A 13,543-nucleotide genomic window follows, 5' to 3' on the forward strand; every position below is an offset into this window, starting at 1 on the left:
TATATATATAATATATATATATATATATATATATATATATATATATATATATATATATATATAATTTAAATATACATGCATATACATACATATATATACATTTACATATACATGCATATACATACATATGCATATACATACATATATACATTTACATATACATGTATAGATATATATGCATATACATACATGTATATATACATTTACAAATACATACATATACATACATATGCATATACATAAATATATATACATTTACATATACATGCATATACATACATATATATACATTTACATATGCATACATATGTATATACATATGTACATCTACATATACATGCATATACATACATATATATACATTTACATATGCATACATATGGATATACATATATATATATTTACATACACATGCATATACATATATACATATATGTATACATATTTATATACATATATGTAATATTTTTATATATATACATATATATTATATATATATTTATGTATATAATAAATATATATGAATATAGACATATAAATATACATATATCTGTATATATTCGTAAATATACATATATGTGTATATAGATACAAGTATATATATATACATTTATGTATACAGGCACATATATGTATATATAAACATGTATACTTATGTATACATATATATATATATATATATATATATATATATATATATATATATATATATACATATGTATATCTAAACATATACATAAATGTATGTTTCTATTAGTTGTCTATACACACAAATTGTCTATACACACAGATTGCTCAACAAGTCACCAATGAGCCAATTATGAGTACTACCTATCTCACCTGTTTAACCTTTTCCTTGATTTTCAGAAATGCATTCTGGTATCTTATATTGCTGTACCTTATGTATGTCAAAACACTGTAAAAATCAAATTGTCTACAATAATGCTAATAGCATCAATATTGATAGGATTAGGTAAAGCAACTCATGGAAATTGTCTTCCTGTTGGCCAGACTGAAAAAGAATTAAGCAAAGACAGGTAAAAGTGAATACAGAAGTCCTACTGGAACTATTGTGCAATTGCAAGGCTACTGACAGACATAAACACCAAAATTAGCATTTATAAAAAATTAAGGTAAAGAAGCCAGATACACAGAGTATTCCACATGCATGTAGCTAGCTACATCATTCAGGCTCTTTGAATCAAAAGGTTCATTAATTCAAGGCTTAATAATAACTTTCCCAATGTTTTTCCTCTCAGAAATTTGTTTTGACGCCTCTACAATTTCTTCAAATTTCCAGACTGAATCAATTCTAGGACGTAATACCCCATCAGCTATCATGTCTCTGACCTCCATCCATCCTTTTCGAAAAGCTTTTGAGTCTCTTTTTCTTAGCTCAGTTAAATGGAAACCTGGAGAGAGAAAGCAAACACATTAAGAGAAATAAATCTATAATTAATATGGTGCGCTCATGCATTGGATTTTGCCTGGTGGTACACATAGTGTAGCATGCACTTTAGTTTTTAAGTAAGTACCTGCTACAGCATGGTTCTTCATGATGAGAGACTGAGGAGAGACATTTTTTGTGTTCCACCAGGTTTTCAGAATACACCACAGACTGCGATGCTCCCCCTCAATCATTCCTTTGGCTCCTATTAGCACCACCTGTAATAATTTTGTCAGTAATAATAATTACATCAATATTAATAACAATGGAAAAAATAACATTCTTCCCAAAAACTTAAGGTGGGGGAAATCAAGTGGGGTCATATAAACTACAGATTGACTCTTTGGTGGCTGAATAATTGTAGAGCCATCTGAGCATAGATACTTTTCACAAAATATTACAGTGAACATCACATTTTCCTGGCAGTATTTGGTCAAAAAACAAATGTACACTAAGCCTCCTTCAGATCCCCTCACATAATAAAAACTAATCTAAGGCAATCTTTCAGTGGGTCTAGTGCTGAGAAGGTGCATTGTTACATACACCTGATTCCAGCCACAAGGGTCTCTCTTAGTGAGCTACCAGGCAGGCGCATGGCCCAGTTATACCTCATCACAACAGATTCAGTAAAATTGCCCATGTTACGACTTCCTAGGTTGTCCCATGGGCTTCCTCCACCAAGGGTTGTCTCTTTACAAGACAACATGAAACTCCATACTTCAGGATAAGGTTCAAGTTTTGCTTCAATACAACAAAACTAGCAGGATCAAGGTGTCAAAGATATGTAGCTCGGTCCTCCTGCACCTTCATATAATCTTTACAAGCAATTTATGGCTCTTGCTGCCAGACGATCCCATTTGTTGACTTCTTGATCTGACAGCTGAAAATCATGCATTTTACTATCAAAACATGTGAAGCTCTGTAACTTGAGAGAGCATTAAGAGATCCTGCCAGTCTCCGAAGATTCAGATGAGATGGCAACATTGTTAGCAAGGTAGAGGTTGTGACATTGTTATCCAGTGTTGCTCCACACTGACTTTGGATGATAGCTCCATCCATCATTTAGTCAATGCAGTTGTTGAAAAGCATCAGCACATGACCATAACCTAGTTCACTTCTGGAATCACAAGAAAGGCTTTCTATATTCATAATACATTGATTTAAATGCCTTATTGAAGTCAAACTACATTCATGACAGCCCTTTACAGTAACATAGCAAGGTTAGTCTATTGTGGCTTTGCCAGAAATAAATCCAGATTGCTCAGGCCTGGAATGCTGAGCAGTGTAGTGATTGTTGCAATTCCAGTGATCCCCATTTCCCTTCCAGAGGGATGACTATGACCAGGAAGTATGCAATCCAAGAGCCATGGGTTCCCTGGCAGACTTCAACAGTCTAGCAGGGTTGTTGCAAATGCCAGCTGCTTTGCAACACCACAGCTTGGAGAAAGCATCCCTAACTTCCGTCAGGGTAGGAGGTTCCTCACTGATAGGTGGATTTGGCACTGGGATCATGACACTGTCAGCATCCATGATCACGGGCAGTGGCTCAACCTGATCTACTGCACATAATACTCAACTCAACTTTTCACACCCCAATCTAATGTGAGACAACCCAACCATCTACAGAGCAAACTGCATTCTGTGCTCAGGGCTTTACTTCCTGATTGCTGCTCCTTGTCCCTCCTCAGTAGTGTTCTATGCCCCAGGGATTATGCAAGTACTGATCACCAGTCAGTCAAGCCATAAGACAGGTATCTGTGGCCTATATATTTATATATTAGTCACATGGATCTGTTACTAGGCCTACCTGACCTCACCTACTTACAAATTTCCTTGAATTTTTTACAAGGAAAAAAAAAATCTATTCCTATTATTATAGTTCTCTGAAGTTAGGTATCAATTGATTTCTTGGTAACTGAACACTTTTCATGAGCCGTCTATGAATAAAACAAAACTACAGTGGACAGTATACACACTCTTGACATCAACAAGTTAAGAAATTATGAAATACTTTGAAGGATTACCTTGCCCAGAGGTTCCAAAAGGTTCTGACTTCTGGTAAATTCGGCCCCTGCCAAGCTGTCCAAGACAATGCTGACACCTTGAGGTCGGACCTTTAAGATTTCTCTTTCATAATCCTGAAAAAAAGTTTGGGCTTTATCTTTTTGTTTTTTTTTGTCTGAGTGACTGTGTGTGAGAGTGCGTAACTGTGAGTGAACTTGTGGGAGTGGGAGTGAGTGATTGAATTAGCAGGCTTGTGAGTGAGTGGGTGAGTGAGTGAGTGAGTGAGTGAGTGAGTGAGTGAGTGAGTGAGTGAGTGAGTGGGTGGGTGGGTGAGTGAGTGAGTGAGTGAGTGAGTGAGTGAGTGAGTGAGTGGGTGAGTGAGTGGGTGAATGCATGGGTGAGTGAGTGGGTGAGTGAGTGAGTGGGTGAGTGAGTGAGTGAGTGAGTGAGTGAGTGAGTGAGTGAGTGAGTGAGTGAGTGAGTGAGTGAGTGAGTGAGTGAGTGAGTGAGTGAGTGGGTGAGTGAGTGAGTGAGTGAGTGAGTGAGTGAGTGAGTGAGTGAGTGAGTGTGTGTGTGAATGAGTGAGTGAGTGGGTGGGTGGATGGGGGTGAGTGGATGAGTGAGTGAGTGAGTGAGTGAGTGAGTGAGTGAGTGAGTGAGTGAGTGAGTGAGTGAGTGAGTGAGTGAATGAATGAATGAATGAATGAATGAATGAATGAATGAATGAGTGAGTGAGTGAGCGAGTAAGTGACTGGGTGACTAACTGAGTGATAGTTCTTGTGAGAGTAAGTGAGTGAGTGAGTGTATGAAAATATAACCTGGCGCCCCCAGCCAGTACCCCTACTACTTTTCACCACTGAAATTGTCAATATCTATATCACAGCCAATTAACCACATAATGCCGGGGATGGCATGCATGTACCTGCCACATCCATTGTGTGTGTTGAATTTAGTAATTGTTTTTACAATAGATGGCTCCGCAAGTACTAAGTCACCAATGACCCAATTATGTGAACTACCTGTGTTACCTGTTTACACTTTTCCTTGATTTTTGATAATATTTTCTAATATTTAATACTGCTGTTAGTACTGTCAATAATAATATAGTAATTATAATGTTTATAATAAATATAACAGTGTCAATATTGATCGCATTAGTAAAAAAAATCTTTTTCCTGCTTTTTCAAGCAAAAGTGAGGTCACACAACCTACTAATTGACTCCTTTGTGGACAAGCATTGGCAGAGCCATCTATGTGCAGAAACATTTAACCGAGTATTGTCAAAGGTAATGCACCATTTTCCCATTGGCACTGGGGTAATATAATACTGCATTTTTGTATGATTTTAACATAAAATTAAGGGCCCCTTTAGAGGTCACAAGCCCTTCTGGTGCCCACAAGAACCATGCACAGACGTATATGTTTAAGTGTTATCCATAAATGATGCAAACCAGATCTCGCTGTATAGTCATATTTCACATGATCATAAAATATTCAGTATTCACTCATAATGAATTTGAGATATGATACAGCCATCATCAGATTGAGATTTTTGCCCTTTAAAAAATGATAAAAATATTCAATAGTGGTGTTTCCCTATAGAAACTAAAAAACATATCACCTTTTATCTCTACAACAGAATTTCACAGCTAAAATAAATAGAAAAGATTATTCACATCAGGCATTTTTATATAATACATAAGCATTAATGATTATTAACAAATATTAAGTATTCTTTTAGTATCAAAAAAACATTTCCAGATTTTCAAATGAAACAAATATCAGTTCTCTTCCATCAAATATCAACAAACATGAAACTTCTGTTATCCTGCAACCAGAAACATTCCTATCACTTTCCTTCTTTCAATAGCATCAATTATTGACCCCTAAATGTTACTGAAAACATTCAGTTACTAGAAGCTTACCTGACCATGGTGGATGGCATAGTCTACTCCATTCTCTTGCATAGCCTCATGTTTGTGAGCTGAGGCTGTTCCAAAGACCGTAACATTTGGTATGGTTTTGGCAAGCTGTGTTGCTGCCCATCCAACACCCCCTGTTAATGTGGAAGATGCTATTATTATGAACAACAGCCACGTTCTACTATTGTGGTAACGTAAATATAATCACTTTCCACACTGCATTGATAAATCAATAAAAAATATAGTATCTCCAAAAAACTTCTTTAATGTATAGTGTTTTCTGTTTGTTTCTTTGTTCGTTTTCATCTAATCGCAGTCAGTCAGAGTAACAGTATAATACTGGGGTCAGCTGCCCATGATAACCATTTCTGTTACACCTTCCCTTTGATGAATTATATTCATCTGTGAACCATTTGTAGCTTATAGATAACAAGTATAGAAATATAAGACATGCATATATAAATATTCTTTAACTATCATATGTTTGACAAGATGGAAGTAAATTGCTCATTAACTATTGTCACCAGGTACATGAACTGTCCACTGTAGTTATGTTTCGTGAAATGTGTCTACACACAGATGGTTCTACATGTGCCCAGCTGACGAGGAGTCAATTATTTGTCCATACATGACCTCACCTAATTTCCCAATTCCTTGAATATTCTAAAAAAAAAGTTTCTATCTAATGCTATTAATACCACCATGTTGTTATGTTAATCATGGTAATGGTAATATTAAAATACTAATCGCAATACAAATGGTAAAGAATCTTTCTAAAAATTAAGGGAAAGATAAATCATGTGATAGGAAGGACTAGTAATTAACTCCTTGCTGACTAGTATTTTGTGGAGCCATCTATGTGTAAACACAAAAGATAAATAAAAAACAGAGTAAAAAACAAATCTTAAGAAACTTTTTTGTTTGGAATATTTTATGTACTGACATATCACATATTGTTGTGCATCCCCCTTTAAAAAAGTGATGAGGTGCAATCAAAATACAGAAAATGTAAAAATAAATCAATACAAAGTAAATCTATAAAAACCTTTGCCCACAAAAAATGCGTAAAACCCACACATCTGAATTCTCACACTACATCCACTACACTACAAGAATCTTGAGAGGCTCTGAAAAGGCAAGGGGCACTCATTAAAGATTTCCCGACCCACTTCTGCTAATTCTAGGAGGCTGAAATTTCACACATATATATATAGATATACTGTAGCAGCCACAACCCACAACCTGCAACTCGGCATAACTGCAAGGTTGGATTCAACCAGGTCCACACCACAGCCTTGTCCATGTCCACTCACCACCAGGCAATTCTCAGGACTCATTGCCAAGGCCCGACTGGCTTACATGACATTTTACAGCTCTCTCACTGGACTGAAAGCTCCCCTTGTTCCTGAGTATTTAAGCTCCAAAATCCAGACTGAGATCAGCACCATCTCAAGATCATCCAACAGCACCACAGTTAAGCAGCAGCCACGAGGAACCTCTCCAGTTCCCCCGTAGAACACTTTGTCTCCAACAAGCCATACCTGTGGGAACTCACACCTACACAAACATTCTCCAGAGATAAGACACCAGTCATGTGGTAGATACACAACACAAATACTACAACACATCTCTGTAGGTCATGCACTGATTTCCAGTCCTTAATTCATAATATATTTTCTGTTACAGCAGTGAAGGTGCAGTAAAGTATGAAAATGGAACAAGTGGATTATCAAGCATCACAGGTTTTTATACTTGAATGGCTGCACACCATAAGAGACCTTCAGTGAAATGAAAGCATCATATGGGAAGGATGCCATCATATGGCATTGTTAAACATCGGCATTCCCAGCTCAGGTGTGGTCAAAGATCAACCCCAGTCTGCCATTGATGAGGACGCCGAGGGGGGTGCATAGCCGTATTCACCCTTTGCTTCCACCTTCTAGGATCCCTCATGGCAAGCTACCAGGCAGGGACTCGGCCCATCTCAAGCTCCTAACGACAGGTTTGATCGATCTGCCCAAGCCACGACTTCCTGGGTCTTCCCACAGGCATACAGCCTGAGTTGGCGATCTCGGATTGTGTAGGTAACAGGTCCTGTGCCAGTCTCACGGTGCAACCATTGGTTGGACACGTGGTCCCACCAACTGTACCCCATGATCCGGCACAAGGACTAATTGCAAAAGGCATCAAGACATAACTCCAAGGCACAAGATAATGTCCAAGTTTCACTACCGTATAGCAAAACTGGCATTATCAGGGCCCTGAAGACACGTAGCTTGGTTCTTCTGCACAGGTACTAGCATCTCCAAATACTCTTGTTGAGAGAGTTCATGACCCCTGCTGCCAGGCCAATCCATCTGCTGACTTCCTGGTCTGACAGCCCAGTGTTATGAGCTACACTACCAAGGTATGTAAAGCTCTCTGTGACTTCAATGTCCTCGCTACAAGCACGTACTTACTGAACAGGTTCTCCTAACAATTCCCTAAAGTCCTGGATCTTGGTCTTGGTCCAGGAGACCTCTAAACCCAAGGGCTTCGCTTCATTACTAAATGCATCAAGAGCCACCACTAGGGTTTCCAAAGACTCAGATAGAGTAGCAACATCATCGGCAAAGTAAAGGTCTGTAACTTTAATATAGCCCAGTATTGCTTCACAATGACATTGAACAGTAGCTCTGCCCAGTATCCAGTCCATGCAAGTATTGAAGTGTTGGTGCAAAAACACAGCCTTGCCTCACTCCTGAACTAACAGGAAAGAAGCTCGACAGGCCCCCATCACACTTTACAGCACTTTCAGTACCAGTATACAGACTTGCAATTAGTTTAATAATCCTTGTTGGAATTCCTCTCAGTCTCAGAATCTCCCAGTGATTCCTGATGCACCACATCGAACGCCTTCTTGAGGTCGAGGTAGGCTGCAAGCAGCCCAAACCCGAACTCACGACGGCGCTGTACAATGACTCAAAACGCAAGTATACGTTCTATTATGGACTTATCAGGAGTGAATCCAGATTGCTCTGGCCTCTGATATGTCTCAGAAGGATGTGGGCAAGAACCTTGCCTGGTATACTGAGCAGTGTGATGCCTCAGTGATTGTTGCAGTCCCAATGGTCCCCCTTCCCCTTCTAGAGAGGGATGACCACACCCCTCAACAGGTCAGGGGGAATGGTACCGGACCACCAGATGGCAACCAGGACAGCATGCAACCTACGCGCCATAGGTTCACCACCAGCCTTTAACAGTTCTGCTGGGATGCCGCAAATACCTGCTGCTTTGTCACTCTTCAGCTTGGAGATCGTCCCCCTAATTTCAGTTAGGGAGGGTGGATCCTCACTGATGGGTAGGTCCAGCAACAGAATCATGGCACTACCCACATGTTGGTGGATCAACCTGGTACAACTGCTGAAAATACTCAGCCAACACTCCCGCCCTGCAACAGGATGTGAGATGATCTGGCCACTTACTAAGCAAACCACTGTCACCTGTGAAGAGGGCTTGGAGTTCAGCTTTCTCAGGGCTTGGTATGCAGGACGAAGGTCATTTACTAAGATATGGCTTTCGACCTCTTCTGCAAGACTCCTAATAAACTGTTCCTTGTCCCTTCTTAACAGAGACCGAGTTCTACGCACCTGAGAATGGTGCAAATCCCAATCCCCTGACAATTGAGCCGAACGGCTAGCATCTGTGGCTTCCAGTGTCTCCTGTGATAAAATTTTGTATTGTCCTCGGGCGTTCACCAATCGACTCTTGGGCTGCATCAAGCATTTTGCGCTTGAAGATATCCCACAGAAGTACAGGGTCCGTCAGATTGTCGAGCGCTGTGAAACAACCAGAGATTGCCTCAGCAAACTCCCAAGCACACTCCTCCTCCTTCACCCTATCCAGATGAAACTCCCTAGGCTAATCATTGGACCGCTGTGGAGTTTTAAAGTGGACCCGGAGGGTAGCCACAGAACTCGGCACTCCTATACACCCTGCAGTTCTGGAGGATCCTTCAACAGGTGCTAACGGGTATGTGGTCGATCTCCTTAGTGGCTTTACCTGTACTGCTGTACCATGTCCAACGATGTGGGTCTGTGCGCTGGTACCAGGAGCCAGAAATCCTCAATTTCTGGGACCTTGCAAAGTCCTGGAAAAGGAGGCTATTCTCGCTGCTGGTATCAGCTCCTGAACCATGAGGACCGACAGACATCTCACAGCCAGCTCAATCACAGCCAGATACTGCATTGAAGTCACCCAGGACAATACGAATATCCCGCTGGGGACAGCTCATCAACTGGAGTAACCTCCACCACCAATGGCCGAAGCCTACTGGAGACAGCTATGGCTACTCCCTGGAGATGGTGACTGTCACTAACCAGTAGTAGGTGTAGACACCTACACTGATCATGCCGCTGCCAGGTCTTCTCACCTCTGAGGGAGCAGCCACCCCAACTCTCAGCCCCCCAGTTCCCTCAATAGCAGAGGCAACCGATCATCCTGACACAAAGAGTGGATGTTCCAAGCCCCCACCCTGACTTCCTGCCTGCGGTTCACCCTCAGGCAGTCACTCCGGATGGACGCCACCTCTGCCACCCCCACCGACACTGCCCCACATAAAAGGGGGCAGCAGGCTGCAGGACCCAACCCTAGGGCTTTGCCCAACAAGCTTCATTCCAGGCTGGCGGCTGCCAGAACGTAGGTGGAACGAGTAGTTCTCATTCCCATCCTATGTCTCCGCAGCCGCCCTCCCTGCGGGGCCCGCAGCCCACCTCTCTTGCCAGGTAGGAGGGGCATTTCCCCTCCCCCAGGCATTACCAATTACAAACAACTTTGCCAATGGGTTATCACTGAGGGGAGGAGGACTGGCAAGGCCCACCTCCCCCAAGCCTCCCATTAATTCCTGGGGGCTTAGGGGCAGGAGTTAGTACAAGGCCAGGGCGTGTCCACACACCGGCGGGCCATGACCCTGTACCTCTGGGGCCCTCTGCTGCTCCAAGATCCCTTACAGTTCAGCCTGGGACCACAAGGTACCAGTTTCCATAGGTGGCCACAGGGAGGCACTGCAGAAGTCTCAATGATGGAGAGGCTATGTACTGGCAAGGGAGGCTTAAGCAGAGCTGCTCCCTTTTTTCATTAGGCTAGCCAGCAGTGGCAGCTGCAAGCGAGAAGGCATGCAATCACTTAACACAATCTAGGCTACCACACCATCACTTCACACCACACTGTGCATGAAGCACCCAGGCTAGTTAAATCTTTCCAGAAGTAGAAACAAGTTCATTTTTCCAAGGCTCTTTTAGCCCTGTGCTATGAAAACCAGGAGGACTTTTTTGACAAACTAATTGCACAGGATGAAACTTGGGTCCATCACTATGATCCTGAAAATTAGGCCCATTAGAAACAATGGAAGCACTTTGACGCACAACCTCCCAAAAGGGCACATTTCATACCCTCAGCAGGCAAGATCATGCTCAGTCTTTTGAAGCCAGCATGAAATAGTGATGATGGATTTCCTGGCAAAAGGTACTACATCTCCAGGGGCTTACTTCACTTCACTGCTACAGATATTGTGGAAGGCTATCAAAATCGAGAGGCATGGAATGTTGACCAATGATGTCCGCCTGCTACAAGACAACACCCCTGTTCAAAACTCTCACATTGTCCAGATGAAAGTGTAGACCTGTGGCTACGACATCCTTCCTCTTCCTCCTTATTCTCCTGACCTTACCCCATCTGACTTTCACCTCTTTCTGTCCATGAAGTCATTTTTGAACTGCAAACGCTTTCAAGATAATGAGGCATTGATTTCTGAAGTCACTTCCTGGCTTTAAACTCAAACTGTGGACTTCACCAAGTATGTTAGGAGTTCAGGACTAGCAATCAATACATGACCTATTGAGATATGCATCTTTATGCATGTGAAATTTCAATCTCCTAGGAAAAGCAGAAGTGGGTCAGGGGAAATCTTTAATGAGCTCCCCTTGTACATCTATCATAAAATTACCAACCTGCAGCACTATGAATGAACACAGCTCCCCCAGGCCGGAGTCCCCCAAGGTGAAAAAGGGAGAAATAAGCTGTCTGGTAGGCAATTGTGAATGACGCTGCCACCTCAAAGCTGATATCTCTCGGAACGACTATTACCGACTCTTCATCAACTGTTATCTGCTGTGTGCAGGCTCCAGCTTGGGGGCAATGCACAGCTACATGATCACCAACCTGTTGGGATGGTGTAAAAATATCAGTATTCATCGCACAAAATGTTCATTCTATTCAGTTTTTTCTGTCATTAAAGTGGAAATATGGCTGCCATATTGATTGTTATCAAAATATTTGCTCACTTTGGTTTATTAGGACTGCAAAAGTAGTGTTCTCAATACTTAATTACCATTTTATCAAAGCTGGCATCCAAAGCAGATGATTTTAATAAAACAACTATAAGATTAAAGATTAAATAATAATAAAAAAATTAATGATAACAACAACAATAATAATGATAATAATAAAAATAATAAAGATAATGATAAAAAAATAATAAATAAATAACATTAACAATAACAGCAATGCTAATAGTAATAATGATAATAATGACAATGAAAAAAATAAAAATGAATAAAAATAAAAAGTAAAAAAATAAAAAAGTAATAATAACAATAACAACAATAATGATAATATTGATAATAATAATAATGATAATAATACTAATGATAATAATAACAATAATAATAACAATAACAATGACAATAACAATGATAACAATAATAATAACAAAAAAATAATGATAATTCAAATATAACAAAAAATATTTCTGCAAATAAATGCATGAAAATACATACATATATATATATATATATATATATATATATATATATATATATATATATATATATATATATATATATATATATATATATATATATATATATATGTAAATATATATAAATATATATATCTACATACATACATACATACGTGTATATACATACATAATCTAATCTTCCTATAATTTACCCATAATAATAAAGTTATCCATTATCTCGGTTAGAAATTTTTAAACAGTGGGTGGCATAAGCCTACTTCTGCTAATGGAATGGCAAGTGACAAAATGTTATATTCAAGCTTGGTCAGGAGGAATTTTGCCATCTGAGTGGGTCACCTCGTTACTACACGCTCACCATTTAGGGGCAAACAAACGTACCTTCACTGACTGCACATCCTCAGCCACAGCACTTATCACACCTGCACATTCAAGGCCTAGAGTACACGGAGGCTGAATCTCGGGATTAAGGCCATGTCGGACGTAGATGTCGTAGAAATTGAGACCACAGGCTTTTACGAGGACAGTGACCTGGCCCTTCAAAGGAGGGGCTGGAGCTGGACCTTCTTCAACCTGATAATGTAAACTAGGGGGATTACCTTTTGAAGTGTTACCTTGACTGACCTGGGAGTGTGTGTGTATGTGTGTGTGTGTGTGTGTGTGTGTGTGTGTGTGTGTGTGTGTGTGTGTGTGTGTGTGTGTGTGTGTGTGTGTGTGTGTGTGTGTGTGTGTGTGTGTGTGTGTGTATGTGTGTGTGTATGTGTGTGTGTATGTGTGTGTATGTGTGTGTGTGTATGTGTGTGTGTGTGTGTATGAGTGTGTGTGTATGTGTGTGTGTATGTGTGTGTGTATGTGTGTGTGTATGTGTGTGGGTATGAGTGTGTGTGTATGAGTGTGTGTGTATGCGTGTGTGTATGCGTATGTGTATGCGTGTGTGTATGTGTGTGTGTATGCATGTGTGTGTGTGTGTGTGTGTGTGTGTGTGTGTGTGTGTGTGTGTGTGTGTGTGTGTGTGTGTGTGTGTGTGTGTGTGTGTGTGTGTGTGTGTGTGTGTGTGTGTGTGTGCGTGTGTGTGTGTGTGTGAGATGGAGGTTTTGGTATAATACTCTGCATTAAAGGTATTTGTGCAAAGTTTAGTCATTTTTTTTACCATCATAGCTGAATTATTAATATACTCTTGACATAAAAAATATTTGTTTGAAAATATAATCCCAACTTTCAGTCCAGTGGTAAAATCTATTCAAATCCAAATATAATTAGATCTCATCCTGTGGTTATGAATGTGAATTCATGAATATCAGCAAGCCCATAATTTTTATTCTGATCACTGCATTTTCTTAATCAACTGCTACAGCTAGCTATATGGTATAAATG

General features: G+C 40.2%; 1 protein-coding gene across 1 annotated transcript; it reads right to left on the reverse strand.

Moving 5' to 3' along the window:
• Positions 1-752: 752 nt before the first annotated feature.
• On the reverse strand, positions 753-12,742 carry LOC113814601 (synaptic vesicle membrane protein VAT-1 homolog; the record flags this gene model as incomplete). The annotated part of the gene is given in 6 exon segments (XM_070140440.1): positions 753-1,412; positions 1,536-1,665; positions 3,472-3,585; positions 5,377-5,507; positions 11,361-11,571; positions 12,551-12,742. Coding segments are annotated over 6 exon segments (972 nt in total), but the record flags the coding sequence as incomplete, so codon positions are not given.
• Between the last annotated feature and the right edge of the window lie 801 nt (positions 12,743-13,543).

The sequence above is a fragment of the Penaeus vannamei genome, chromosome 26 (genome assembly GCF_042767895.1).
Source record: "Penaeus vannamei isolate JL-2024 chromosome 26, ASM4276789v1, whole genome shotgun sequence".
Lineage (NCBI taxonomy): Eukaryota > Metazoa > Arthropoda > Malacostraca > Decapoda > Penaeidae > Penaeus > Penaeus vannamei.